Below are 26,048 nucleotides of genomic sequence, written 5' to 3'. Positions count from 1 at the left end.
CACCAAAAGTGATGAGACGCTTTGCCGGCGCGCGGATTCCCCTTCAGCTGCCTTTGAAACCGCTCCAGATTTCATCGGCTGAATAAATGCCGCTAAAGGCAGCCTGACGTTGCATCACACGCCTTGTCAGGAAAACATTTTTATGCTCCCTTTGTTTTGCTACATTGATTGCGTTTACAGATCTTATGCTGTTACCCGAGAGCGAAAATTATCACCAAGATTCAGTTTCAGCGCCTAGAACAGAGAACGCTATTGATACCGCGGAATCAATTCGTTTGTGTTCAGGCCAGAGACCAATTAGTAACAGATGAGTTTGCAGATGTTTACTGTTACATTAAGTCACAGAGGAGCACCTCCTATTTCCACAACCAACATAATCTATTAACCAGTGCCAGCGTGCAGGTAGAGCACTCCGGCCTGACACACTAATGGCTGTGGCTTTGGGAGAGATGCATGCTGGGAAGCGGCATTTAGTTGCGTTTTCAGCGGTGTGTTGGCAGTACAGCTGTGCGCAGTAGCAGCAAATAGCTGTGCTCTCATCTCTTACCCACAGCCAAGCTCTCTTTCTCTCTATCGCTTTTCCTCCCTCTCTCCACAGCCTCAGTCTCATCACAGCCGCTGCTATTTCTGTTGCACAGACTGATAGCTTGAACTAAAGATCATTGATTTTACGGGAAGCTGTGTTTACAGCCAGAGTGCCATCGACCTGAGGTGACTTTTTGCCTTCTGACGCAGCAACTCCTCTGAAGTGTCGCTGTGTCTACATTAAACGTTCAGGACAAGGAAGAGAAGGTGGAGGAATTTTTCAGTCCTCTCTGTTACCTTCGCTCACTAATAAAGCTGAAATTGAATAAATGCTTTTTCAACCTTTCTTGGCCAGAAATATGATGAATTATCATATAATATTATTATATTTATTATAGCCTTTATTATACAGTAATTCACTTTAAATCAACAACCAACAAATAGTATATATAATATTTATATTTATTTATTGAATAACGATTTACTTTGATTTTGATTTATTTGCTTTGATTGGCTGAGACATATGATTTTTACATTATAAAAAAATAGGAGTAAAGAGCACTGCTGCAGAACCTACTTAATATACCTCATTGTCCTTATATAAATATATGACTTATGCACATGTATTCATGTGTTATACACGTGTCATCCACATATTGACACAATATTTTGAGAGCGCTGATATTTTTTGTAATATAAAATAAAATTATTATATATATTTTTTTTCTGTAACGTTACAATACATTACAGTGCCTTTACTAAAGAAGAATAGTGTACTTGACACCTGAACTTAGCATTAAGCTTAATACAGTAGTGGGGTGAACAGTTTCCTACATATGTTTGCAATTCAATTGGCCATACTTCAAAGATTAAGCCTTCTCACCTAGCTTTAATGAATACATCCCCTTTTGCGAAATCAGAGGGCCCTCCCTGCTTTATCAATACGAACCTTCCCTTCCCATATCTTCCTGTAACTTGCCTAGCATTTATGCCATTGATTTTTCAATAAGAGCCCTAACCTTGTAGTGGCCGGTCTGTGCGATGGCTAGATCTGGTGGGAAATGGGAAAAGAAAAGCAAGGCCTGCTACAGACCACAGGGAGGTGATGATGAAGCCTTTTTCTCCCACTAACATTCTGTGGAAGGATACGTTCTTTATGTATTGAGGGGTGCTGGGTGTGGGGCGTGAGGGTCAGGACGCACCCCATGGCCGTTCTCAGCTGGGCCCGAGCAGGAGTTAATTCCCCAGGAGAGGGTAGGGAGCACTGGGCCTCTGGAGGCCTGTCCCCTGGGCAGGTGATTGTGCGTGCGTATAATCAGACGGCTCCTTAGCCTTTAATTCCCTTCTTGCTTAGCCAGTAAATCCCACCAAATGAAAGGACCCATAAATAAAAACTTATCTAATTTTCTATCCCCCCTAAATGACAACCAGACCAGCTTCTAACAGCTTTCTTTATGTACTCTGCTTTTGTTAATCGTTAAAAACCTTATCTACTTTGTTTGGCTGATTAAAAGGGAATGTTTTCTATTCTAATTTGAGTTGAGAATAGTTTCTATATGCCTCTGAGAAACCCTTAAAAGTCCCGCCTCATGCCTTAATAGAGCAGACTGTTTAATGAAGATGATGCCTTCATGACAGAATGTATAGGATATCAAGGGAAACATATTTTTATGGTGTGTTTGACTTCTCTCTGTGACATTACATATTTTAGCCAAATTACCATTTACAGGGTGAGAAGAAAGCTTAATACTAATTTATTGTTGTTAAATGAGTATGCGTCTGCTTGTCTGTCCGAGCCTTCGTTAGTGCAGTGAGATTAAAGATTCCCTTCTTTAAACAGGTGTTGCTTCGGAAGCAAACCTTGAGCGGACAAACTACATTATATCTGCCCGCCCATCTGCGACTGGCAGACTCCAGACAATCCTATTGCACATCAGTAACCACTGCGGGTTATTGAATTAGACCATCTCCATTTTAAAGGGCAATCCTGTTTTCTGTAAGCAGCAGACGCGCCCAGACGGCTTGGGCCGCCACTCTCTAGCACTGTTTAATTCTTTAAAGGAAGCCATCTCATTTGCGTTAAATGAAAAGCATATCATAGCAGATTTTCAGGAATGACCATTTGCGAGTCATAATCTTTAAGCTGTTTATGTTTAACAGTTTAAGTAGTTCTCTTCTCCATCTATTACATACAATCCCAGAATGCTGCAGCAGCATTGAGTTTATTTGTGGACTCCTTCTGTCAGAATTTAAGCTTATTGTTGTTGATTAACTTAATTATTTTGAACTGGAATGATGGAGAAGCACTTTAACTTGGCATTAACCATTTACAACTCTCAGAGTATTTAATCGTTATGTGTTAGTCAATAATGACCTCATTATTTATATTGGGTGTTTGTTTAATTAGACGAAATACACATTATTGTTCTGTTTCATGTTTCAAGTTTCATTATTGTTAAAATTATATGGAATTAAACCAACATAATTAACATGCATGCATATATATGGGCATTGTTTGCAGGTTGTGCATGCACACATTGTGATTTTGATGGGTGGGGGAGGGGTGGGTGGCTCTGTGTGTTGGAGTTGAGGGGTGTCGAATTTTCATCAGACATTCATGAAGAGGGAATCAAACATTATCAATCTCCCCAGCCAAACGCTCTCATGTTAATACATTAGGTGGGGGTGGGGCCACAGACACAGTGTCTGATCACTTCTGAAATTTGCATCCCTAAGTAAATAAGTAAATAAATCAAGTACAGGCAGTGAATGTGCTAATCAGGCAGGACGCGGTGGTTAGCGTGCTGCCGGGAAACTTTGCTCATGTAATATTCAGCAATGGGGGGTGAAAGGGCAGGCCAGAGTTATTGGTTTCAGTCCGGTTGCCCCCTTTAATCAATGCTGCCTGCATCCCTTTATTAAAATTATTAGCTCAGCAGTATCTCTCGCTATCATTTTATCTCCTTTATCGCCTGCTTGAAATTGTGGCGTGCTCATGGCTCTTTCCTTGCTCGGGGCAGCACTACTCTCAGAAAGTTCAGCTCCCATTTATTATTTCAGAGGCAGAGGAGTGTTTGAAACCAGGCTAAGCGTGGAAGTTATTGGATACTAGATTTATACTGCATTTGGAGTACCAACATTGCTGTTATATTTAAGGCTTTAAAAATAATATAGACCAATATTTCTTTGTATGTTGTGCATGTTTTTTTATACACAAGTAAGTGCTTGCTGTAAAAAGCATATACACATCAACTAAATGCATCTTATTCCCATGTTCTATTCATGCAGTGTGTTCTGTGTGTGGGATCTCTCTATAATGGAGGTCCTAAAACAGCGTGGCTAATATATTTTTGTAACCTTCAGTTCTTTCTGTGGGTGTGAGATGGATCATGTGCTGATGGCGGGTTTCACTGTGTCTAATTAGCAGCACAATGGGGCTTTTTTATCCATTAAGTTATTCTGTTACTGTGTTTCTCAGACCCAACGTTAATTAAAAAAAAGAAGAAAAAAATGTATGCAGGATTTAGAACATAGCAGACTCTGGTTGTTGTGTGTAAGGTCTAGATAAAAGATGGTAACTGGCTGATATGACAGGATAAAGCATTTGAGCTGCCTTATTAGTGCTTGTCTGAGGTATTGTTTAAGTACCTAATCTAACCTAATGAGCACTCTGTCATTTTCCACCATTATATCTCACACTTTTGTTTCTCATCTAATCTACTATACTGCTCCCCACTCTCTATCACTCTCTCTATATATGTACATTGCTTCACCATTTATCAAGATGCTTCTTATGGCTCTTTAAATGTTCAGCATCACATTACTGAAAATTAGCTTGCATAGAAACAATGAAAGGAAAATATTAAAGGTGTATATTATGTACTTTTTTATTTTCTGAGACATTATATGTTTCAAGCAGTGGGTTAATCCTTTCTTTCTTTTCTCATCAGGCCTGGATGCGATGAACGCCTCATGTAGGCATCAGCATGGAAAGCTGTGAGTCTCCCGTGGTTTCTGGGACAGACGATGGGCTTGGCTCCTCTGCCACCTCCCAGCAGCAGCACCATCCACAACCCTGGAACGATCACCCTAACGCACAGGTCCCACCATTCAACCAGCCCCCTTCCTTGGAGCCCCTGTCTCTCTCTGCATCCCACTCAGCCCAGCTACGTAATCCCAGTACACCTTGCGAGGCTGTGAGAGAGCAGCAGAAGCAAAAACAGGCTCCCAGCGATAACTCCACTACCAGACGGCTGCACCCCAAAAGAGAGGGGTTAGAGGAGGAACAGGAGGGAGTGAGCTGTGGAGAGGAGGACGAAGATTTGGAAGACTTGGATGAAATGGAGATTGACAGCTGTTTTCCTAGTCTGCAGCCCTTCCCTGGTGTACCTATGGTGCCAAGTGGAGGGGGTATGCCCATGCTCATGCGGCAACAGCCCTCCCATCGGAGGGGAGCCACAGAGAGTGGGAGCGAAGAAGGAGAGGAAGAGGAGGAAGAGGAGAGTAGTGATGTGGAAAACCTGGCTGGAGAGATAGTATACCAGCCTGATGGCTCTGCCTACATAGTGGAAAGTCTCAGCCAGCTGATCCAAAGCGATGGGAGCATGGAACCAGGCCTGCTCCCCTCAAACTCTCTCCCCAGTGGGGGAAAGACAGGAGAGGCAGCTGGGACCTCTTCTTCAGTGTACCCTCAGATCATCAACACGTTCCATATAGCCTCGTCTTTCGGAAAATGGTTCGGCTCCTCAGACCAAGGTTTCCCCAATACCTCAACCCTGGCAGGCCTCAGTCCTGTCCTGCACAGTTTCCGCGTCTTTGATGTGCGGCACAAAAGCAACAAAGATTACCTGAACAGCGATGGGTCTGCCAAGAAGTCCTGTGTATCCAAAGATGTTCCCAACAACGTGGATTTCTCCAAATTTGACGGCCTGGCCCTTTATGGCAAAGGCAAGCCCATCCTCATGTGTTTCCTCTGCAAGTTGTCTTTTGGCTACGCACGCTCCTTTGTCACTCATGCGGTCCATGACCATCGCATGACCCTGTGTGAGGATGAGCGCAGGCTTTTAGGCGACAAGCATGCATCAGCCATTATACAGGGCATCGGGAAAGACAAAGAGCCACTCGTTAGCTTCCTAGAACCAAAAAATAAGAACTCTCCTCCACCGCCTACCCTGGTACCCATAAATTCAGGCCAGAGCTTCTATGGCACGTTCAGTGGGGTTCATTTAGAAACTGGCAGCAGTAGTGAAGGAGGTGAGAGCCTCCTCAACAAAGACTCTGACTCGGGTCTCCAGCAACAAGCCCTCCTCACATTGGGGGGCCTTGGCAGCCCCAAACCATCCTCCCTTACGTCAAACCCAGGCCCAGCCAAAGACTCCAACACTCTGTCCAAGCCACAGGGTAGGAGAACAGAGGGGTCTGTGGGGAAAGAGGGGACTCATAGAAGGGAGGATGGGGATGCAGAAACCTGTGAAAGAAAGGCTCTCCTTCACAGTGAGGAGATGGCCTCAGATGAAGAGGATGAGCTTCTTTTAGAAGAAGAAGATGAAGAGATAGAGGATGAAGGCACTTTGGTGGCCTGTAGTGGAAGTAGCAGCAGCGGTGGCGGATTTGTGGGGGAACCGGCTGTCTCAAACCAAAGCATTTCCAAATCTCCTTTATTAATGCCTAGTAGCGCTCTCCAGCCTTCTGCTTGTCTCTCTGCAGCCAGCCCCGCACTTAGCAGCAAAGCCTCTGCTTCCATGTCATCCTCTTCTATCAGAGGGTCAGAGGATGGGATGGCTGCAGACGGTGGAGGGAGGACCTCAGAACTCCCTCTGAGCTTTAACTGCCAGGGGTCTACAGTCCCCTCGGCAATGGCGGCAGTCGCCGGCAGAGGGGGTGAGGAGGATGGGGCTGCATGCTCCACTGCAAGCACGTCCTCCCCTTTAGCCTCCAATGCTGCTGCTGAGGAAAGTGCCAATCGAGATAGTGCCACAGCTCCTGAACCAAATGAATGCTCAGCAGAGGGAGACGAGGACAACGGTGCCCTCCTCCACCACCACCACCACCACCTTCACCACCATCACCACCCACACCCTTCGCCCAATGCCCACACACACCTCCATCACACAGCTGCTTGTGACATGTCAGGACTGAGTGAATGCACCCAGAACCATGGGGCTGGGGGCAGTGGAGGGAGTGGGGTGGAGTGTCCAAAGTGTGATACTGTCCTAGGGTCCTCTCGCTCATTGGGTGGCCATATGACAATGATGCACTCGCGGAATTCGTGCAAGACACTGAAGTGTCCAAAGTGCAACTGGCACTACAAATACCAGCAGACCTTGGAGGCCCACATGAAGGAGAAACACCCTGACTCTGGAGGCTCTTGTATGTACTGCAGCAGTGGGCAAAGTCACCCCCGCCTTGCCCGTGGGGAGAGCTACACTTGTGGCTACAAGCCCTTCCGTTGTGAGGTTTGCAACTATTCCACTACCACCAAAGGCAACCTAAGCATCCATATGCAGTCTGACAAGCATCTTAACAACATGCAGACGTTACAAAATGGAGGAACTATTCCAACTGCTGGTGAACAGGTGTATGGGCATGCGCCAGGTGGAGTGGTACCTGTCTCTTCTGCTACCCAGGCCAGCAGCCATCATCCTAGTCACCACCATCATCCAACCCAGTCCTCCACCCACATGACAGGGCCCTGTGGTGCCCCTTCACCTACCAAGCCAAAAAGCAAGCCCACCTGGCGGTGTGAAGTGTGTGACTATGAGACAAATGTAGCACGTAACCTGCGCATACACATGACAAGTGAGAAACACATGCACAACATGATGCTGCTTCAGCAGAACATGACCCAAATGCAGCATGGCCGGCTTGGTCTAGGGGCCATGCCTTCACCCTCAGAGGCTGAGCTGTACCAATACTACTTGACCCAAAACATGAGCCTGCCACCAGGCCTTAAGATGGAGCCCACTGGAGCTGATGCCCAGTTCTTGCTTGGCGGTTTTCATCTGGACCCCAACATGGCAGCTCTGGCCCCAGCACTAGGTGAGTTTAATGAGTTACAATTAACACATTGCAGTTCATGTGGGTTCAATGGGATCACGGTGTCTGTTTTTAACTATTTATCTGTAATTTTTTGCACACCAAATAAGAGCCTTTCCTGTGTACTTGGCTTATAATTGAAACTATTAAAAATGTATCTTATATGGGTGAACATTTTCTATTTCATTCCTCCATGTAGAATTTGTAAACTCACTCTTGCTACATTTTTATCTCCACCTATACTAACACACAGCTACAAACACTTTATTTCCCCAAGCTGACAGCTCTCTGTCTTTGTCTGTTGCCTTCAGGCACACCTTCCTTGTTTAACATGCACTCACTCTCTGAAACAACTGCTAAAACGGTGTGTGAGGGAAGCTAAGAGAAAATAATAAAGAAGAGGCACAAATAAGGCTGCTTTGTATTTGAAGGACAGCAAGTGTCAGTATGCAGAGAGATAGGGGGCACTCAGCCAATAGTGTAGAAAACAAATTGTATGTGGTGGGAAATAAGTCATTATGCTTTATGAATGGTTCACTCTTCCGTCTTTTACTAACATGAGTAACGTCACTGAGGTGAAATATTTAACCTGATGTACAGCATAATGAAAAAGTTAATCGCAGCATTTTCAGTACAATGTAGCTTTCTTAAGAGAAAGGCATGACACAGACATCATGCAAAGTCTAATGCCCGAAACAAGAAAAATTGTGTTTGTGTAAAGGCTGACACATTCATTTTTTAAATAAAAGAACAATAATAAACATATGTGGTGCATTAGATGTATGAGAATGCAGTTTTAATGTATTCAAGTTAGTGTATCCTAGCCTTGCTGATTTCAGCTTCCGCAACAGACACCGGCACACAGAGAAAAATAGTGAGTGAGCAAGTGGGAAAGACAGGCACACACATATTCTTAACACTCAAGCTTCAGTTTATTTTTCGCATCCTCTATGTGTCATTCTATCTGGGTCACTTTCGCTGGGAAATTCCCCCTTTTGCTGCCCCTGCGTTTTTCGTGAAAGATAGTGTGACAGAGTAGACTGGGGCCGAGGGAGTGTTCCTCATGGCCCTGTCCTCTAGGCTCCTACTAAACATCACGGTTTTAATGTCAATACTATACAGCTACCACTGCATACCGACACGTCCTTTTTTCCTGCTTTTGTAATTGCAGCTATATACTTTACCATAGTAAAACAAAAAGGGAAAGTAAAAGGGCCTAGTGAGAATAATTCAGCAGAATAGTGGAGAATTTGGCATTCCAGCTACAAGCCCACAATTTGCACAGACTTGTTTCAAACTGTTGCCAGTTCAAAGACACAAACAGGAATCGATTGCCATGTCTAATAGTTTTTTTTTTTTTTTTTAAACCTCCCTCTGCTAGCCATTTGTTTGATTTTCCAGTGAGGGAATGTTCAATTAACATTTTAAAGGGGAGAAATGACAGGACATAAGAAATGACAGAACATTATGAAATGTTCATTTCATAAACAATCTGGAATGTTCAGTGCGCTTTCATTTATTTAAAATATTTAGATGTATGCATAGAAGTGACAAATTACATCTCTGGACTCTGGTCATCATAATACAAGTTTTTTTTTTTTCTTCTTCTATTAGTAGAACTTGTAAATCCTTTTAGATTAATGTTAACAGTGTTCTCTTAAACATTTTCCCTCTCTAGTCAAACATTGATATTGATTGACACAAGCAAAATATTCAAAATATTTCATCACAAGACATGCTTAAGAGAATATGAATGCTGAACATAACTTACAGATTTACAGGTGTTTACATGAGAGGTTTATGGAAAAAAATTAAAATGGCTTTCATTGTCAGAGGTCTCTCTGTCCCTGCATTAAAAGCTGAAGGTAATTGTGAAATGAGTAGGCTGCATGCTGCCCCGATAAATAAAAGGAGCTGCTGGAATTCATTTAGTGTAAAGCCATACTGGTTCAGTGGGTGCGCTCAGTCTGGGCAGTGACAGATTGAAGATCAGCGAACTGAGGAAACAGCTTCTATGCATCTCTTGTCTCCAAATCTCAGCCTCTAGCCTCTTCCCCAAGCTGTTCTTAGATGCCTCGTGCTTCTGTTTTTGAATATCTAATTTCTTTGGCTCCTACACCTTCTTTTCATTCCTTAAAAATACATGAATACATAAATTTGCAGACGCTCCGAGCAGGAGGGTGTTTGCATTGATTCCCAATCAGAGGTGAAAGAACCAGTTCAACAAGGAAGATCTAATTTTTATATTATTATTTTTTGGGAAAAAAGGCCTGTAGTTGATTTGCAGTAATGTGTACTGGGAACTCTTTAGATCACCAGTAATGATTGAATAACTTTATTTTTTGAGCCTCTCCTCACAGCCTCTGGAGTTGATTTAATGGCAGGGATATGAAAGTGCAGGACTGTGTAAATCCACACCTCCACTCTCTCTTTTCTCAATCTTTCTCTGAGCTCATAGGAGAGGATAATCTTGATTTAATCAAATTATGTAAATAAATACACACATGCACACTGTCCTAGAAATAAAATCCACTTTGACAGGAAAGACAAACATGACTCTTTGTTAAAAGGCTACACTGTGCACCTTTTCCCTGTTTCCCAGGACATTCTTGTATCTTGAGGAAGTTTAAATGAGTCGAGAAAATCAACACAGAGAAAATGCCCAATCCTCACTGTTACCTTGTGACTGTTCACTGATAACTTTGTATCTTCTACTTTCAGTTGGAGGGGACATTGCCATGGATGTACGCCTGGGTGGAGGACAGCTGGTCTCAGAGGAACTGATGACTTTGGGTGAAAGCCTATCCCAGACCAGCGACCCCTCCCTCAAACTCTTCCAATGTGCTGTGTGCAACCGCTTCACTACCGACAACCTGGAGATACTGGGCCTGCACATGAGTGCCGAGCGCTCACTGCCAGAGGAGGAGTGGAGAGCGGTGGTGGGCGACTCACACCAGTGCAAGCTGTGCCACTACACCACACAGCTCAAGGCCAACTTCCAGCTGCACTGCAAGACTGACAAGCATGTACAGAAGTACCAGCTGGTGGCACACATCAAAGAGGGTGGCAAGGGCAATGAGTGGCGCCTCAAGTGCGTGGCCATTGGCAACCCTGTGCACCTCAAATGTAATGCCTGCGACTACTACACCAACAGCCTGGAAAAACTGAGGATGCACACGGTCAACTCCCGCCATGAGGCCAGTCTCAAACTGTACAAGGTGAGTGACTCTGGTAATCCTATACTAACCATGCACCATGTGTACACGTTTCAAGTATTTTTTCTGTATATACTAAAAATGCTGTTCAAAAATGCAATCCCCCCCCCCCCCAAAAAAAAATGGTTCCAATAAGATTTCACTGTGGGTGGAGCTACCCAGTACAACGCCTCATAGCTTGTTGTGGGAGGTTAGGACAGAAACTCTGATCAACATGGAAGAGGGTAGCATCTTTCTGGTTAGGACACAATGTTACACTATCCACAGGTTTTAAACACCTCTAGTCTACTGTATGACCGAATCGACCAGCACTCTCCGTCTCTACCGTCGACTATGAGTGATGGCCCAGTGCAGTATATTAGGCCTAATGCGCATGCAATGAAGAGGGGAGAACAGGGGCACTTAGAGGGAGGGAGGAACATGGCAGGTCAGTAGGGTGGGGAGAAGGGCAGCTGATGAAATTGCTGGAAGAGAGGATGAAGAAGTGTGAAGAGACAGAGGTTTGGTGCTAATACCGTTCGGAGTGGGAAGGGCAGAATCGCTCTCGACAGCCGTATTGATTTTCGCCGGACTTGGAGCTTCACCTTCTACACTAATCATTCCATAATAGCCCATGGATGAACACTCTCTGAACAAATGGCCATAAATCTAACAGGCCTGATTCCATTTAGGCACCTATCCTGTGTGTCTAGGAGCCCAGCTCAGGCTGTGTTTAACCTAGACTGGCACGACTGCACACAGGGACTTCTCTCCTTAATTCTTCCTTTCTTTTTATCTCTTGCTCTCACATGCTCAATTGGATACTGAATCACGTTCCACCCATTTTAGCAGCATATCACTGCCCAAACTTACTTGACCTTTATTTACTCTATTTTATCAAGTGTTATACCTTTGGACAGTTAACAGACATATCAAACATGTTATTGCGTTTTATTCAGGGGACATCTTTAAAAAAAACATGTAACAATAGTTGCAACCTACTTTGATATAATTTTGAGTGAATCAGAATTCAAAAATAAAATAAAATCACCTAAAACAAACACCTAAGCTGACACCACCTTAGTGAAGACAGCTGAAAAGAAAAGTGATTTCATATGCAGAGCTATGTTATGATATTTTGAGATAAAATACCTAGACTAGGTCCAGTTTACCATTGACTTCATTGCAAGTTTTGTTTGTAAACCCTTTACAGCTAGACATATTCTAGCATTGTCAAGATTTGCCCTGGGCTGAGGGACTCTTGGTCAGCTGTTTCCCTGACTAACTAGTTTGTAATGGTAATTAGGGGAAGGCCAAAAACAGCTTCCTCTGCATCTGGAGATGAAAGCAGACAAGCCAGAGCTGAGATTGTCTGCCATACTCAAGCTGGGACAAGCATTGAGCATATTTACAAATACCACAATGATTCAAATATGCAACACAAGACTCCTGACGTGCTTTGCTGACCTGTGGAGACATTGCTATAGTCAGGGGCCTCATGTAGCTCCAGGCAGGATTTGAGACCAAGGGAACCAGGTTGAGTTTTAGCATCAATGGTAAGCAATAGCAGTACATCTTATCTAGCCACTGACTGCAGTTAATTGTGATGTATGGAGCTGTTTCTCTGGGAAATTCCAAAATTCACCTCATACGCAGCAAAATTAAGTCTATACTGTTAGCACCAAAATGCTTTAGAAGCAACATAATATTCCTTCCGCTGCCGGTGCTCCCTTTAAAGATGGAGAGCTTGCGGAGAAGAGACTAGTCCACCTAACTGCAAATGTTCAATACTCTGTGGCAGATTAGAAATGTTCGACACATCCAAGCATGATAATTTGTAAGCTTTAAGCTGCTTAAAATGGTTCCTCAGCCCTAAAAGCCCCACTTATCCGAACAGAGGAAGAGAGAACGGAGTTGACTGACAACAGCATCAGCCTTGTAAGCAAGCAGCTTCCGTCAGTGGCGACAGGCCTACCCGCAAACTAAGACATTCACAGTTTGAGTTATAGCTGTATTTCATGACATACAAATGTGATTAGAGGACGATAAGCACATGTTGCTGCTGAGGTCTTGCTGTAGCATTGGTTTCTAACCCCAGAATGACACAGGCTTCACTTTGCAGTGAATTTATAGCCCTGATAGACATACTGACTGCCTGACATCAACAGTATAATTTGCTAGCTCAGCTAAGCTGACTGTACAAGTAGTACCACCCCCCCCCTCCCGGACACACACACACATACACACACACACACACACACACACACACACACACACACACACACAGAGAAATATGATACAAAATGCAAAAAATTTCGACCTCCTGCTGGGAGAAAATAAATTATCAAGTCAGCATAAACAGGCCCTAAGATGTGGTAGATCCTTGGGACACTTTGCCCAAATCAAACTGGTTTGCATTAAACAGGCCCTTTGTGTGCACAGCTCCGTAAATTGGAGCCTGTAATTACTGGAATTAAAAAGGAAGGTTTAAACTGAAGGCTAAGCTGGATGGGATAATTTGAGAGTCTGTGGTATGCGGCACATATTAGGGCTTTCTAAAAATACACCTTCCCCCACCACCCCACGGATTGGAATGTTCCGAAAGTCTTAGGGAAGGCTTGGGAGAATTGTCTTAACCGCATGGACCACTGCACAGCAGGGGTGATGCTTCCCGACTTTGGTGTCTGTGGTACTGGTCTGAGTTCCACTCTGGTTTCAGACACACCCATCAGTCAGTCTTGCACTCATCTCAGATGAACTTTTACCTTCCACGGTTCCCTCCAAGTTCCCGCTCACTGGCTGCTTTGTAGTGGTGAGAATGATGTCATTATGGTCATCCATAAGCATTTGCAGATGGGCCATACAACAATACCCAGGTCATCACAAAGCTTAGGCTTCTCAAGTTCTTAATTTTTGGTGGAACTTGTAATTTGCAAAATCAGAGATAGTTGCCACACATAGTTAATCTATGTATATTAAAGTGAATTTGAAATCAAGAGACCCTAATTGGTTTCTCAGTACACATTCCAGATTTCATTGTGCACATTTGATCTGTGCACATTATTCCAATTAAAAAAATGTCTTCATAATCTTTCATCAAAATGTAATAACTTACCCTGCCTCTGAAGTGACTATTCCTTTTTGGCTAACATTACTGATCCCTCTTATTTTTCAGTCCCACTCCTCCAACCACCTGTCATAAAGACACTTTGTATCCCTGACAGTTACATTTTGTGCTCGTTACAGAAGTAAAATGAGTTGTGAACCACTATACACAAGTATACACCACTACCCTTTAGTGTAGAGGACACATTCACTCGATAATTGAGATCTTTTTCATGCTGAGCAAGCATGTCTCAGGTGCTGGGCAGCACTCATGTCAGTCTTGAGTTGGAGACTTGGTTCCCCGCTCCAGACAGGATGGAGAGAGGCAGGTCTTCCAGGCAGGCCTATCAAGCAAAGAGGAGGAGCTTCAGGCTGGCTACCTTCCTTGTCTCAGGGGCCGGTACAATCTGGGGTAATTGAGATTGATTGGATGTTATTTTTCCTCTTGCAAATGTAGTCCATTAGCTTGGCACATGCATAATCAGTTTAGAGCACAGTTAACTGAATGTAATCATGTTCTTCGGTGTCTGCTCGCACAAAATCCACTCCAGATGCCGCTTGGCCGTGGAAAGAGAGGAAGAAAGTGCCGTCACTATCACATGGGGAATCTTTACCCAAGAAAGGCCTCATAACATTCACCCCCGCACCACCAGCACCAGTGTGCTGGTCTCGGTCCATTAAACACACAAACTATACAAACTGTGTGCTGCACACATTTACACACTCCCTGTACATGCACAGATATACACTCACACACATGCTCACACATTCTGTCATCTGTTCACTATAGCCCAACACTCCTACTAACAGAACCCTGTAGCACACGTTGATGTGTCTCAGCTATGCTAACAGCGCTTTGACTGCACTCCAAGCACGGCCCAGGATCCAGTACAAAACGTCTGGATTTTGGACTCTCTACTTATTTTTCCCTTCAGTGCAATGCAACCGGATCAGCTGGGGCGTGAGGAAGGAAAATGTCTACGCTCTGGAGAAAACAAAGAAAAAACACCGTAAAATAAAACAGACAGTAATGCGTAGAAGGGGGATTAACCATAGTAGCTATACCGAAAGGTATTAATGTGCTTCTCAGATATCATTCTACCCTTTAAAACTGAATCCTGATCAATATGGCTTACCATCTCCATTAATAATTATTATTTCTAGCATGACTTATCCTCATCAAAAACAAATAGACTGAGAATGCCCTGGCTCCAGCAAGATTGTGTTTGTTTTTTATTATCAAATAAAAGTGCAGAGTAATTTCGAGTTAAAGTCGCAAGGGAGCATTTTACCACTATTGGTACGGCCCGTGGTTATATCTTTCATCTGTGGACAGTGAAGCTTAACCTCTATGCCAGAGAGAGCGCCACACCCAAACTCCATAAGTCCCTCCAGACATCAGTTAGAGATGAGACGGAGTGAAAGATGATGGGGGGGGGGGGAAGCAGGTCTGAGAGCGATAGAGAGAGAGAGGCGCTCGTTTAGATGGAGATACTCTGCTAATTATCATGGCTGGCCTGTGATTGTTCAGTAATAGTGCTCAGTGGGGAAAAAAGGTTTGCTGCTGTTCCAGGAAGGGCTGAGCTTTGATTTACCGGTAGTACCACGCTAATAAAGCGCCCATTCCATATCCACAGAGCTTCTACTGAGACATTCGGACTCCCTCCAGTCAGTCCTTATCACGTATATAAGCCCAGGTTTATAATTAGGAGACTCTTTTAAATTTGTATATATCATATTTATGTCTATCATAAGATCTCAATGATGTAGATCCATGTCAGCACAAGGTTGCCCATAGGGTGCTGAACTCTGCCTCACAGAAGCCAAACAGAGGCTAAGCTCCCTTTAAGACAAAAGGCGGAGGGCTTTTCTCCAGAAGAGGAGTCGAGTTTTGCTGAGAGAGCTGTCCGTTGGCGTGGGAGGAGCGTTATGCTGTGTGACATTGGTTTGTAGAGTAGTGGGCAGGCTTAAAGCTGTGTCTGGAAGTCTGCAGGAATTTCACAACTCCTTCGGCCCCCACCTCAGAAAAGCCAGGCGCTGACCCGTTGCACAGCTGCAGCTGATGATTATGCATGCATCTGCACCTATAAGTGTGTGTGTTCGTGCATGCATTCAATGGAGGGACCAGCAGCCAAACAGATACACTTGGTAGGCCATACACAGTTTTCATATGTTGTCCTATATTACAAAAGTTGGGAGGCAGGGGTATGTATACGGATTGCGAGAGAGAGCATATCTCTATGTAGAGAGGCTGAGAAGCTGATATTATTGTGTTGTAATAGCTGTTTGTTTTGATTTCTGCCCCCCACCCCCGCCTCTTTCTCTTTAGGCAGCCAGACAAGAGCAACTAAGCAATGCTTCTGCCACTGCTGAAGGAAGCTGTTGATCCTATTATCTGCTGCCTGATCAGCACAAACAGGGGATTGGAGTCTGATGAGGGACAGGGGTGTGCACATGGATCAGAGAGTATGTTACACCACAGTAGGAAGATGCAAGCTTGTGGTAGTTTGTAAGGTTTGTGTAGACATAGGCAGAAATTTAAACAAACCCTAAGCATTTGAAACTTTGCCATCTAACCACTCCTGCAACGTTTTAGCCACAATGGCAATTAAACCACAAATTGAATGGCTTTTTGAGTAGAGGTATCCTATACTTTTCTAAACAATCAGAATTAGTTTTTTTTTTCTGGTGAACAATAGTGTTAAGAAACCACCCAGAACACCTTAGAAGCTAAAAACACTTTTCACGTCTTTGTTGTTATTGTGATTTATTCCCTCCTTCAACCGCCTGCATGTGTTTCGCTCTTTCCTCTTGCACATCTTTCTCGACTCTTTGTCTCCTCAAATCTAATAAACAAGGCAAAGACCCATTGTGCACAAAACAAACCAGCATGGGTCACAAGCTGGTGGGTGGTCCCTCTCCGCTGCTCTCATCTTAAGGTTAAATAGCTTTAATCCAACCAGCCTGGAAAACTAAATATTTCTTCAGCCAAATCTTCCTTCTTCCTCCTCGTTTTCTCTCGATTTTTGCAACCTTTCCTTCTGTAATGCTCTTTTTAGTACGCTGAAGATCTGTGTCTTATAAAACACCTTAAACAATGGAATAGGATAAACAATGGAAGTTACTGTAAAGTTATAACAAAGAAAGTTCTTTAAAGGTAGTCACTCGCACCATCACGCTAAGTAATCTATTTTGAATTGATGAGAGGAGTTATCTTGAGTGCAATTATGCTGTCGAGCATTAAACATGTTCAGGACTGACCTGACTCCTTTTTTTATGTAGTTATTTGACATTTAGTAGATGCTCTGAAGCTTTTTAAAAGTTTACTTACTACAGCCACAATCCCCCTGGAGTTAAGTGGCTTGCTCAAGGGCACAATGTTGATAGGTCTCTGCAGTTCTTGCATTCATGGATTACACCCCCGTGTTTGAACCTCTTGACTTTTATGTTCTCAGTTCCCAGGCCAGATTTTTTTTTAGCAAATTTGCCTGTTTATAACACGCCTTAATCAATGTTTTATCTCAGTAGTGCCAGCCTCAGTCTTGTAAAAGATATTATGCAGTAGTTTTATAGTTTATATTGCAATCTCTCTCAGCCCACATCCCTCCGATCAGAAGCTCCCTTTCCTCTACCTCCAACACCTCTCTGGCGTAATGAGATTGCATGTTTGCTCAGTTTTCAAAAATACTCTTTATTAGACTAATTTGATCAGCTTGGTGTATGTTTTTTAGTCAAAGGTGTTTGTTAGTCAAATGTGAGTCAAATTAGTTTGAACAAATCATTGAATGGCTTAGTCCCTGGATGGGTAAAGTCAAACCTTCTTACAGAAAGTGACCAAAGTAGCAAGTTAGCAGGTACGCTTTCTTTGAAGCAGACTTTGGGTGAGCCTTAGGAAGTAAGAGAAAGTGTTGGAGAAAGACAGTGGGTGGTAAAGAGAGCAACAGGCAGGCTTACTGGTTCACCAGCATCAATACATCAGTGACTTAGCAACCAGATTAATGGCCTGTGAGTGACCCAGGCCGCAAGGCTCCTCTCGGTGCTTAGTGGAAGGCAGAGCGCTGGAAAACACACTGTGTTTAGCTTTGGGCTGCTGAAGAGAGTCTTGGGAGAAATAAATCCACACATGAAATGAGGCTTTGGACCTCACTGTTTTTCACTCACCCCTCATCACAGACAATGTCTCTCTTCTGAATATTCACAATGAAGTTCTGCTGAAATGAGGAAATCCACATCCTTCTAATGCTAGACAAGTTGGAGTGTTTACATGTGTGAGATCAAGGTCCACTCTACAACAAGATAGTTCAGTGTCGAACAGATGGATGCTGGGACTAGGGTTTAGATCCTGCTGAAACCACCGCTTAGAATTTCCAGGCTGGTTTAACTGGTTTTGGTTCTGACATTTAGGTTCTGGTCCAGTTTATGCAAACAAAGTGTAACAGTTGGAAGTTGGTCAGTAAACATGCTGGTTTATTCTTGTAAGATACTGGTGCAGGTGGTAGCCTAGCCATGCTGTTCAATTGGTTGTGAAATTGGTTTACCAAGAGAACCTTGCTGGTTGAGCAAAGTTAAGAATCCGCACCATCGCCAAATCTCAGACATTTCTTAAGTTAAGCCTTGTGTAGGTCTAAAACTGAAGCCCAGGGTAAAAATCAAGCCTGACTTCTCCCCAATGAGATGGACATTCATTGAGGTGTCTTATGCATGGCCTAATTGCCATGCACTGGAGTCCAAGGTTAGGACTGGGAGCTATAAATCTATCAGTGTTATGGGGGCAATGTTCTCACCAGATGCAGACTACAGATTTTCATCCCTTTGTAATTAAGCAGTTCAGCCTGAGGTGTCATATGGTTTTTATTGAGACCCCTCTGGAAAAAAAATTATTTCACACCTTGTTTTCTCATCATGTGCTTTTATGCAAACCAAGAAAAGTGGAATGTAAAAAAATTGGAAATGAGGGATAAAGGTAATATGTGGAGATGATGGTTTGTTGCATTAAAAGGCAGAGATGTGAAGTCATCAGCATAAGAAAGTGACTCTGTTTCGTTCTATCTTTCTTTCTTTCCTTCTTTATTTCTTTATGTCTTTATTTCATTCTCACTCTGTGTTCTAATGAAAAGAGGTTAGTGGGTAGACAGAGAATGTGAGGGCCAGAAACAGTGGTCTGTGTGTCACCCTGTGGTGTCAAGGAGTAGCACTACATTCTTCAAGGTCAAACTTTCATTGCAAGTTTACAACCCTTGCATTCTCTGCTTTCAAACTCTTGTCGCCCATACAGGACTCCTAGTGTTTAAAATGCTCGGTCACAGATATGTATCCCAACATTCTCTTTGAGGCTCTCTCTTTATGAAGCCCCTCCCACTGATGAGGTGAATTCTGAGGTCAGCCTCTCAGAGGTGCCTTATTTTACTAGCTGCAGCTGCTGAAAGTAGGGGAAACACTTTTGTTCTGTTGTTAAGTGGTTTCACACATTTGTGTATCATGAAGCATTATTCAAACAGCAGTGCTGATTTATGAGGTGGAGATCTTGCCGCTGTGGGCGCAGAGATGGAACACAGAGACAGCAGAGGAACTCTTCAGCACACCCGCCACATTCCTCCACCCACTCCCCACTAGATCAACCAAACTCGCTCTCTCTTTCCCTTTCTTCGTCCCCACAGCGTCACCACATTCAATCAACACCAGGCCTAAAATTAGGCTGCTGCAGACTTGATCGTTCGTTTGAGCGGGTTATGTCTGTCACTGTAAAAGAATTTCCTTAATTTATACTCGTTAGGTTGAAATGGTCTTGTTCTGCTAATTTGAACCAGAAAGCCTGTCTTTGCTACTGAATAAACGAGGTCTCAGGGAGACGTTATATTTTTGCAACTAGAGAAGATTACTAGATCTTGGTATGCAAATGATTATTCAAATTATTGTTATATTAAATTAAGCGCTGAGAGAAGAGAGGGAGTGCCATATTAATGAGTTATATGAAGCAGGCTTTATTAAATATTTGTTGATGTTGCAAAGGGAGCAGCATGTGTGTATTAATTCAGCACTGGCTTGTCCCAGTGGGTCCCTATATACACACATGCACATACATACACATGCTCACAGAATTAAATTTTTGTTCTCTGTTCTCTAGATTTTTAAAATCACCTTCTAGAGCATCACATTCAAAGTTATGAGATTTGCAGCTCTTGGTTGACCCTCAACCATTTTATATATGGATTTTTGTTACTCTGCCTGCTATCAATAGGATATGCACTTTCCCTCTACGTTCTTTCAATCTGAAATATAGCTTGTTCTCTTCCATTCCACCTTACTTCTGATGAGGTCCTTCATTTTCTTTTTATGGCTTGAGGAATCTTTCAAAACTTTCAAAATTACAGGCTGTAAAATTGCTGCCGTTTATTCAAAATCAGTTGAATAAAGCATGGAGTATGGAAGTGTTAGCCAAATTATTTCAAATCTCACTAGACATATGCTGGCCCACATATTCAGGTCATTTTTTTAAATCACGAAAGCACAAAAATGTGCCTTATCGTTCAATTTTCAACTGTTGTGTGACAGACAGGCTTTTTGAATCACTGAATGAGTAGATAGTGTCCTGTACTTAGTATTTTTTTACTTGTAGAATGAAATTTGTAGCAGGTTGCTTAAAAATTGGACATTTGAAATCAGCGCACTCCTTTTTACAGAGAAGTCTAGTGGATTGTTCAGACACTAAAGCTTCACCTCTATGCCTGGGAAACTTAACTTTTAAATGATTTAACATGATGAAGCCATCTCCAAAAAGTCCGGGCTTTATATACAAAAATCAAACGCAATCTGCCATCTCTGATCAGAAGCAACAGCCATCAGAGCGAGGTTGCGAAGGCTGAACAGGAAAAGCCATTAACTGCCAATCACTGCATCGATCTACAAGCCAGTCCACCACTACCATCACCACTGCCCCCCTTTTACTCACTTGCACTCTCAAACACTCCAGCACACACACAGCGTTGCATATTTGTGTCCACATTGCATGTTGTCATCAAGCTTAACAAGACACAACTCCGAATTGAACAGAATTTTTTAAATATCTGAGTCAGAGCCCAATAATTTGTTATACACTGTGGACTATTACTGAAAAATGCTAGCCATCTTCATCCATTCTTTGAAAGCATTATTTTCATTCTCCCAAAATATGGCTTCTCCATCCAAACTTGAGTCTTCAAAACAATTTGAATTATTACACAACAAAGCCACACATTTCTCAAGAAATCAGACATGGGATGTGTACATCTTTGCATCAAACCAAGACTGTGCACAGCTGCCCCCTCATCAGCGCTGGTCTCTGCGTTTTTGGATCCCGACATCAGATAAAATGGGAAAACTAATAGAGTTGGCGAAGGACAAAAGAAAAAAGGCAATTGATTTTTTTTCCCCTCCTTTTTCAGTAGTGCCGTTAGGATGGAGGGTCTTTAGGAGAATATTTACCTACTTCCCAGCTTAATAGAGATGCTGTATATCAGAGGGTGATCAGGAGCAGAGGTCAGGACTGGGGGGAGCAATTAAAACCTGTGCATCTGCCAGTGCGGGCCGTCCCATTGTGTGCACTGCGGGCCGAAACAGATAGGTGTGCAAGCAAAAAGGCAATAGTTATTGAGCACAGTCTCATGTTATTTATTGAGCTTTACTGGATGAGACTCAGACCTCACCTTGCTTAGACCAAACCCACACTGAGTTAGAGAGGCTTGTAAAAAACAGACCCACCTGTCAACTTTTTGTGTGATCTTTTCAGATATCTTCTTCTATCTCCTGCATATCTAGATTTCCTCGGCCCTCCCCTGGAGTGCCTTTGACCTGCGCTCCATGACCAGCCAATAAAGCTGGACAGCGTAGTCATGATAGATGTGGCCTGGGGCCTGTGCTCTCTCACCCCACTGCTGTGGCGTCCTCTTCGACACATGAGCCGGGGGGGGAGGAGGGTGGAGGGAGTGGGATGGGGCGGCAAGGAAGAATAGAAGGCCAGGGATATAAACCAGACTAGCCATTTTCTCCCATCCAGCTCATAAATATTTGCATTGCTGATTTATAAACAGGCCATGCTAAGACAAGATCAAAGTTAACTGTATCGGTTATAGAAAAGCCTGGCTTCTCACAACACCACCCCGCACACCACGCTTATACCTATTAGAGTTTAAGGCCATACATCAACAGACATATTGGCAGGGTTTCAGATCAGCCCGCTCTCGCTGAAAGGCTAATGGTGCCCCTGCTGAGGCCGTTTGGGGCTCCGGCCACAGCGCGAGAGACACATGGATTAGTTTAATTCCGTGTCTTTGTGCTAATGAAACTGCATAGCCCTGTCGAGCAACCCAGGTTGAGTGGCAGAATGCAGGTGGTGGTCAGGTTTCGAACTATGCGCTGTGATGTTATGTATAGCCACGTTCGGAAGCAGGAGCATGGACACCAGAGACAGCGTGTCCGGGAAGAGGACAGCAGACAGCTGCACGGGCTTCTCTAGCTATCCAGCCAGCCAGCCAGCCAGGCGACCTACACAAAGGCCAAGGTGGGGGTAGGCAGTTAAGGGTCAGTACTAGCGTGGGACTGGTGATGCCGGTCCACATGGTAAAGCTGTGACACCTAAACATATGTTTGCACAGACACACGGATGCGCACACACCACAGTCGTTGTGGACGAGGGGTGTCCAGGCCCGGGTCACTCACACATTAATAAGTGCACAAGCTGGCAGATGCGGTCAGCTTGGGGAGGAGGGGTGTTTGTTGACCTCTGTGGGAGGGTTAGAGAACTCGGTAATGGTAGAGAAAGAAAACTATTCTCCATGGAGATCTCCTCCTTTTGTCCTAAAAATAGCTGAATAAATAGGGAATCCATCACCAGGACAGGGTGTGGCCCGGGTGCAGGCGCAGGGAGAACCACTGCTAAACAGCTTGTCTGAAGACATGTGAATATAAAACTAGGGTGACACACAGATAGCAAGCAGGACAAGACCCCCTTATGTAACATTCAAGTCATCTTAACTAATTTGAATGTTACTTCTCTCCAGGGCAGAGAGACTGTGTGTACTGTAACAATAAATACGGTTTACTTATCTGACATGTTTGCTTTTGCCACAACATCATTTTTTTTTCTTCTTCAAATTACCCCCAATCTTAACAAACTGGTTTCTAAAAACCTGCTGTCTTAAAAAGTCTAAACATCTGTCGGGCATGATGGTGCAGACATTAGAGGATATGCGACTACATTTTTGTCTGCATTCAGCTCTATTATAATAAAACTGCAATGTCTTTCTGGTCTGGCCAGCAGTTGTGCTCTTATCTACAGGTAGAGCACTGCGAGTTTGTTATGCACCAACTTCAAAGATCTCCCACTGCATCAGAGAGCTGCTGCTGAACAGGCAGACGCGGCTTTGGTCTGGGAAGAGTTACTGAATTATTACTGATGCTTTGGGGGGTAACTGTCCGACCGCAGGTCTGGAGAATATTAATCATTTATTTGATTGTCCGTATGTGCTGATTAATCAATTTGAGGGAGATCTTCAGGATTAACTACCCTATTATTTCCTTGTAAGAACAGATAAGAGATAAGACTTTAAAATATCATGTACCATTTATCATGTATTTTTAGTCCTCTGCAGATGAAGGCGGGCGAAATAAAAACTGAGGTGAGATTAGGCAGAAGAGCAACAGAGGAAAAGAGGGGGAGGGAGAAGGAGAGAGAGAGAGAGAGAGAGAGAGAGAGAGAGAGAGAGAACGATTCTTTAGATCCAACTAGGACAGAGCACAACAGATTTAACTGCTGCACTTCACAAGAGGTGCAGGATGAGGAGTGAGAACAGCTCATGTACTAGGCTTACATAACCAGACAGAGCCTTACTTTCAAAAGCAACATGCGAGGAGAAATCAGCAAGTGGAGGATCAACAGGAAGTAGAAAACAATAGCACCCTGCACCTGTAACCACCTGACTCAGAGAAAGGCAGCGAAAGGTGGGGGTTGACGCCAATGAGCCAGTGAACTCGGGACCTGTCATAGGTGAGTGAGTTGTACTTGCTTGTGGCTGTGCATGATCAAACAATGGCATAGTTCCTGGGCGCACCACCCATGTTCGAATCCGCCCTATAAATTCTCTATCCGCTGGCTGCTTGATGTGTTATGTCATGTGGTAATTCCTTTGATTTCAACATACCTCCGTTTGTAAATACATGAGCCTCTTAAAGAGCTGTGGTTACTTTTACAAGCATGGCGCTCCCGGCGCTTTGGTGGAGAAGGCAGGGAAGGGAGAAGGCGAGAGTGAGACACAGAGCTGGTTTAGAAACTGTATACACTTCTCTCGTAGCGCCATTGCCAAGTGCACTTATGCCTCCAGCCGCTCATCGCGTATGCAGTTCAAAGTGAAGTGACACAGAAACTCGAGCCGGAGAAGGAATACGGGCCTCTCTGTTAGCAGCATGCGGCAGGCCCAGTTATGCATTTTCTACCTGTTAGCACTTTGCACGCTGTCACCCTGCATCTGCAATGCTATTTGCATGGACAACGAGTTCAAAATCAAAACAGGGTTGGGTTTGGTGCCAACTACTGCCATTCTGCCATATCTCATCACTTTTAAGGACCTCTCCTCTTCCTTTGACACTTAAGTGTGTCAGAGCTGCTTATTTTTGCTAGCACCTAAAGTGGCTGCATATCTCATAAGGAGGGCACTCTTCCACAACATTTAGCACATTAAAATCACAAGGCGGTTGCTTAATGCTTTCCTATATATAACTAACTTTACATTAAGAGCAATACAAAGCTTTGCTATGCTGACGCAGTAGCAGTGCACAGAATTAAACGCCTTCAAATGGGCAGCAATGGCCGCAACCTCTTCAATGACACGATGACTGATGGCGTGAGCAAGTTATTTTAGGAACCGCATGCAGAGGTCCTTCAGAGGGCCCTGTACAGTATTTGCACAGCCCAGCAACACTGAAGCAATTGAGCTGCCTTTAGTTAGACTTGCACCTTTTTTGATTTTAGTGATAATGACCATATCTCAGCTGTAATTATGCTGGACTTGGAATGATGAGGGCTTAGGTTATCGATCCTCTATCGATTACTCTGATCAATGAGCACTTTGTTTCGTTTTTATGGAAAGTAAAGTTGTATTTCTTCTTTCCTTTGCAAGCTAATGAGTAGGCACTAATGACGGATGCCATAAAGCGCTGTGTGTTTTCAGCACCCATGTGTATTCTGCTTAAAGAGAGAAGAGTGAGATTATGGGATGGACAGGTGAGCCTCTGCCAAAGAGCTCCACTTTTCAACACAAGTGCTCCGGCTCCTCTGGGCATAGGCTAGAGGCCAGGGCTTAAAAAGTGCTTGTTTCAAACTCATGTCTTGCTGAAGGTCAAAACATACACAGATTCGGGGGTGTGATATTTTCATGGATTTATTTTTCTTCTTCTTTTTTTAATTGCTAAACACCCTGATAATACAGACATCTTAAACTTGTGTAAACCAGCACAGCACATTGTGTATTCAAAATAGGACTATGTAATATAGTATGTTTTCATTGTAGTCTAAGCTAGAACAGTCCTTTTATGAAGGACAGATTGAACAACCACACCATATGTTTTGGTTCTCACAATATAGAGGCACTGTATTTTTAGGTTAATGACACTAATTAAGTTAATTTGCTCAAATTAAGTGACAAGTACATTACAGCTCAGTATCCTAGGCTATTGGGACTTTAAAGCTCTTTATGAAGTTAGTAGAAGTCAAAGCAATTGAGTAAAGGCAAACAACGTATATCTTTAGAAACACAGAGAGAAAGCCACTAGAAATGGATAGGTGCTCAACGTTTTTTACCTCTACATTGCCCTCAGACACTCAGAATGCTTATGTGCTATGCAAATAAGCTTCCCAAAGCAACCACCCCCGGCCCGCCCCCGCTTATTCATTTGCATGTTAAGAAGGTGAGAACTCTTAGAGCCTGTTGCGCCATTGTAGGCCCAACACAGCTAATAAAAGCCAGGCTCTTTAAGCTGAGCTTAAATATTTACTCTGGCACAGGGCCACGATCAGGCCCTCTCATTACACTAGTCCTGTGGGTGAAGGTGAAGCCGGGCAGATGAGAGGGGCAGAGCCTGGCAACTCAAACATTTCCTCATCGGAGACCAGTTCAAACACTCCACGCTGCCGACTCCAGACTGCCCTTTGTGAATTTT

The 26,048-nt window shown here is 43.7% G+C and overlaps 1 protein-coding gene across 2 annotated transcripts in view; it reads left to right on the top strand.

Annotated features, from left to right (window-relative positions):
* The window catches only part of zfhx3b (zinc finger homeobox 3b), a 431,922-nt gene that overhangs the window by 332,107 nt on the left and 73,767 nt on the right, over positions 1-26,048 (top strand). For both annotated transcript variants that reach the window (XM_079589354.1, XM_079589353.1), the window contains 2 exons: positions 4,476-7,563; positions 10,282-10,778. In XM_079589354.1, the coding sequence (XP_079445480.1) occupies positions 4,512-7,563; positions 10,282-10,778 (3,549 nt within the window). In that variant the 5' untranslated portion in view covers positions 4,476-4,511. The remainder of the gene's footprint in view (positions 1-4,475; positions 7,564-10,281; positions 10,779-26,048) is intronic.

The sequence above is a fragment of the Phoxinus phoxinus genome, assembly GCF_949152265.1.
Source record: "Phoxinus phoxinus genome assembly, chromosome: 2".
Classification (NCBI taxonomy): domain Eukaryota; kingdom Metazoa; phylum Chordata; class Actinopteri; order Cypriniformes; family Leuciscidae; genus Phoxinus; species Phoxinus phoxinus.
Note: the sequence above shows the minus strand (reverse complement) of the source record. Positions and strands in the feature narration are given on the sequence as shown.